The 3,167-nt window shown below is 36.1% G+C and overlaps 1 protein-coding gene across 1 annotated transcript; it reads right to left on the bottom strand.

Moving 5' to 3' along the window:
* Positions 1-346: 346 nt before the first annotated feature.
* On the bottom strand, positions 347-2,942 carry LOC132041502 (cation/calcium exchanger 1-like). The gene has a single exon (XM_059432214.1). It carries the CDS (start codon positions 2,859-2,861, stop codon positions 1,131-1,133), a length of 1,731 nt encoding a protein of 576 aa, XP_059288197.1. The 5' UTR covers positions 2,862-2,942; the 3' UTR covers positions 347-1,130.
* Between the last annotated feature and the right edge of the window lie 225 nt (positions 2,943-3,167).

Genomic DNA, 3,167 nt, shown 5'->3' with positions numbered 1-3,167 from the left:
GGCCCAATATTGGGCAATTTATACTTTTGGGCTCAAAGAAGAACATCAAGCTGAGCCCAGCTACTGCTATGTGCTTTTTGTTGCTGTAGAATAGGTTAAATTTCCTAAATAGCCACTCTTCAACCATTGTAATTGAGAAACAGTCACTGTCATGAAATTTCAAATTTCAAAGGTGAAACTCCAAGACATTGACTATTTTTAAAAAACATGGATTGCAAAGTGGCCCATGAACACTATTTCTACTTTAAGAATCAACTAATTGGTCTCGGTTTACTTGAATTAAAGGATGTCGCTTTGTTTTTAATTTCTTAGCATGCAGATGAGGAAGGAGTAATAGCCGATGATATCATCGGGGAATTGAAAATAAGCATAAATCAGGAGATTTCCGAATAGGCCGTTGAATATGCAAGATAATTCATCATCACTATATACGTAGGATGAATACATAAATACAGTTTTACATCCAAGTAGAAATCTTTGATTCTATTTTACTACAAAGTAACCTAATTTATGGGGAGACTTGAAATTCAATGACGCCCAAAGCTCTAGCAAGCTTTAAGAACAAGAAGCATGAGTATATAGCTAAAAGCCTAACACCAAAGAACTTATCAAGTTTCATATCTCTCTTGGGCAAGATTACCAAGGCCCAAAGTAAGCCCAATATCAAGAACCCAATGGTTTCATAAACAGTTGAGTCTGTTGGCACAATATAACTTGTTAGAAATGCTTTCCAAGTTGTGAATATGAGTGATAGGCCCAAGCCCACATGAGTATTGAATATAGGCCCAGCATAGCATCCACATAAGGCCACTTTGGTTCCTCCTAGCCAAGTGGTCAATGGACGCTATTTCTATTTTAGAATCTACTAAATTGTTTGGTTAACCTGAGTAAAAGGATCTCTTTTTGTTTTTAATTCTTGGCACACCGAAATGAGGAAGGACGTAATAATCGACGTTATCTTCAGGGAATTGAAAACAACCATAAATCAGGAGATTTTCAAATAGGCCATTGAATATACAGGATAATTCATCATCATTATATACGCAGGATGAATACATAAATACAAGTATACATCCAAGTAGAAACCTTTGATTCTACTTTACTACAAATTAAAGTGCTTCAACCTAGTTTTATGGGGAAACTTGAAATTTAATGAAGCCAAAAGCTCTAGAAAGCTTTAAGAACAAGAAACATGAGTATACAGCTAAAAGCCCAATTCCAAAGAACTTATCAAGCTTCATATCTCTTTTGGGCAAGATTACCAAGGCCCAAAGTAGGCCCAATAGCAAGAACCCAATAGTTTCATAAACAGTTGAGTCTGTTGGCACAATATAACTTGAAGGAAATGCTTTCCAAGTTGTGAAAATTAGTGATAGGCCCAAGCCCACAAGGGTATTGAATATAGGCCCAGCATAGCATCCACATAAGGCCACTTGGGCTCCACTTGGCCCACCAGTTTTAGCTAGTGTTACATTAGCTACCAAGTCTCCTAATGAGTTACCCCATGCAAGAACTGTCAGGCCCAAAATTGATGGGCTGATACTAAGGATTAGGCCCATTGAAACCAACAAAGAAATAAGCTCTTCTGCCAATATGTAAGTCCAAGTAATGCTCATTAAGAAACCAAGCCCAAGCCACAAAAAGTTGAACTTCTTTGGAGGGTGAAGCCCATCACTAGTGAAATACACAACAAGCCCACAAGCAAGGCCAAGAACTCCACCAAATCCATAGGCCCAAGTACTTGATTCAGGCCCAAAGAAATCCCAAATGAGAACCAATAGCAAAGGAGCTAAAGTGATGGAGACAACTGCAAATGTTTTTGACCAATTCTCTTGTGAAACATTTGGAATTGTTAACTTTCTTGGCAAGTCAAGTGGCAATTCAAGAACATACCCAATTTTTCTCAACACACAAACAATTTCCCTTTGCTTTTCACTTTGTATCTCACCCTTATTCATCAACAAAGGTACCCTCAATTCACATGACAATTCTTGAGCCTTTTGCATGTCATAAACTATTGGCAAAACTAACAATTCATCTGTCGCGGTTTCTGCAGTATCCAAGCATTTCTCTTCTCGTACGTACATTTCCGAGACGAATATGAAGCAAACATAGAGAGGATATAGAAAAAAGAAAGCCAAAGCACCCCATAAGTGAATCTTGCCAATGATGATCACAACAAGAAGACAAACAACACAAAGAATCAAGAACAACACATTCCTCATAAAACTTGCCTTCTTGATTTTCCTCCCATGTTGGCTAATTGAAATACTTGTAATTCCAGCAACTACACTTGAAACAAAGAAAGAACCACCAATTATACTATTGAGTCCAATATTATTTGTACCATCATTCATGAAAGAAACAATACTAGAGAACAAATCAGGTGCACCATTTCCAAGAGAAAGTAGTGTAACTCCAGCAATTATAGGTGAAAGTTTCAAACTTTTTGATAGCCCTTCAAGTGAAGAACAAAAATAACTACTTGCAGTATCACCTAATAAATAGAAAAGTAGAATAAGCCAAAGGGCTAGCAAGGAATATCCAAGAATTGGGCTAAAAGTGCAATAAAAAAGTTGCAGATAAAATATATATCCATCAGGTTTACACCCTTTATGGGATTTAACATAAGTGCACTTTTCTTCTCTACTATTGAACTTTTCAATACCTTTACAACCAATATCTTTGCCTAGCAAGAAACTATCTTTTTTTGGCTTTGTGAATGTGTTGTTTAGAGAAAAATTGGAATTTGAAGAGTAGAGATGAAATGTGAGGCAAGAAATTATAACAAGGAAGGTGATATTGAAGAATAAAGTTGGAATCTTGGTTCTATACTTGGAGAGAATATGAAAAACAGCCATTTTTTTTAGTGAGAAAGCTGATTTTGGAATATGAAAATGGTTGCTATGTATAATGGACTTTTTGTACAAATTTGGATATGTGGGGACAAAGACATACAGATTCCTTAGTACTGCTGTTTTGTTAAAAGGAAATCTCCTTGGAAAAAGAAAACGCGCTGTTGATAAACAAAAAGGAAAAAGAAAATAGAAGCCAAAATTTCAAAGCACAAAGACACGTGCCAAATTGCAAACAACTTGTTTGCTTATCAAATGTGTTAAAGAGATTATCTTACAAATGCCTAGCTATCAATGATTCAATTAATTTAA

This window comes from Lycium ferocissimum, unplaced genomic scaffold (assembly GCF_029784015.1).
Source record: "Lycium ferocissimum isolate CSIRO_LF1 unplaced genomic scaffold, AGI_CSIRO_Lferr_CH_V1 ctg105, whole genome shotgun sequence".
In the NCBI taxonomy this organism is placed as follows: domain Eukaryota; kingdom Viridiplantae; phylum Streptophyta; class Magnoliopsida; order Solanales; family Solanaceae; genus Lycium; species Lycium ferocissimum.
This window is presented reverse-complemented; position numbering and strand designations above follow the sequence as displayed.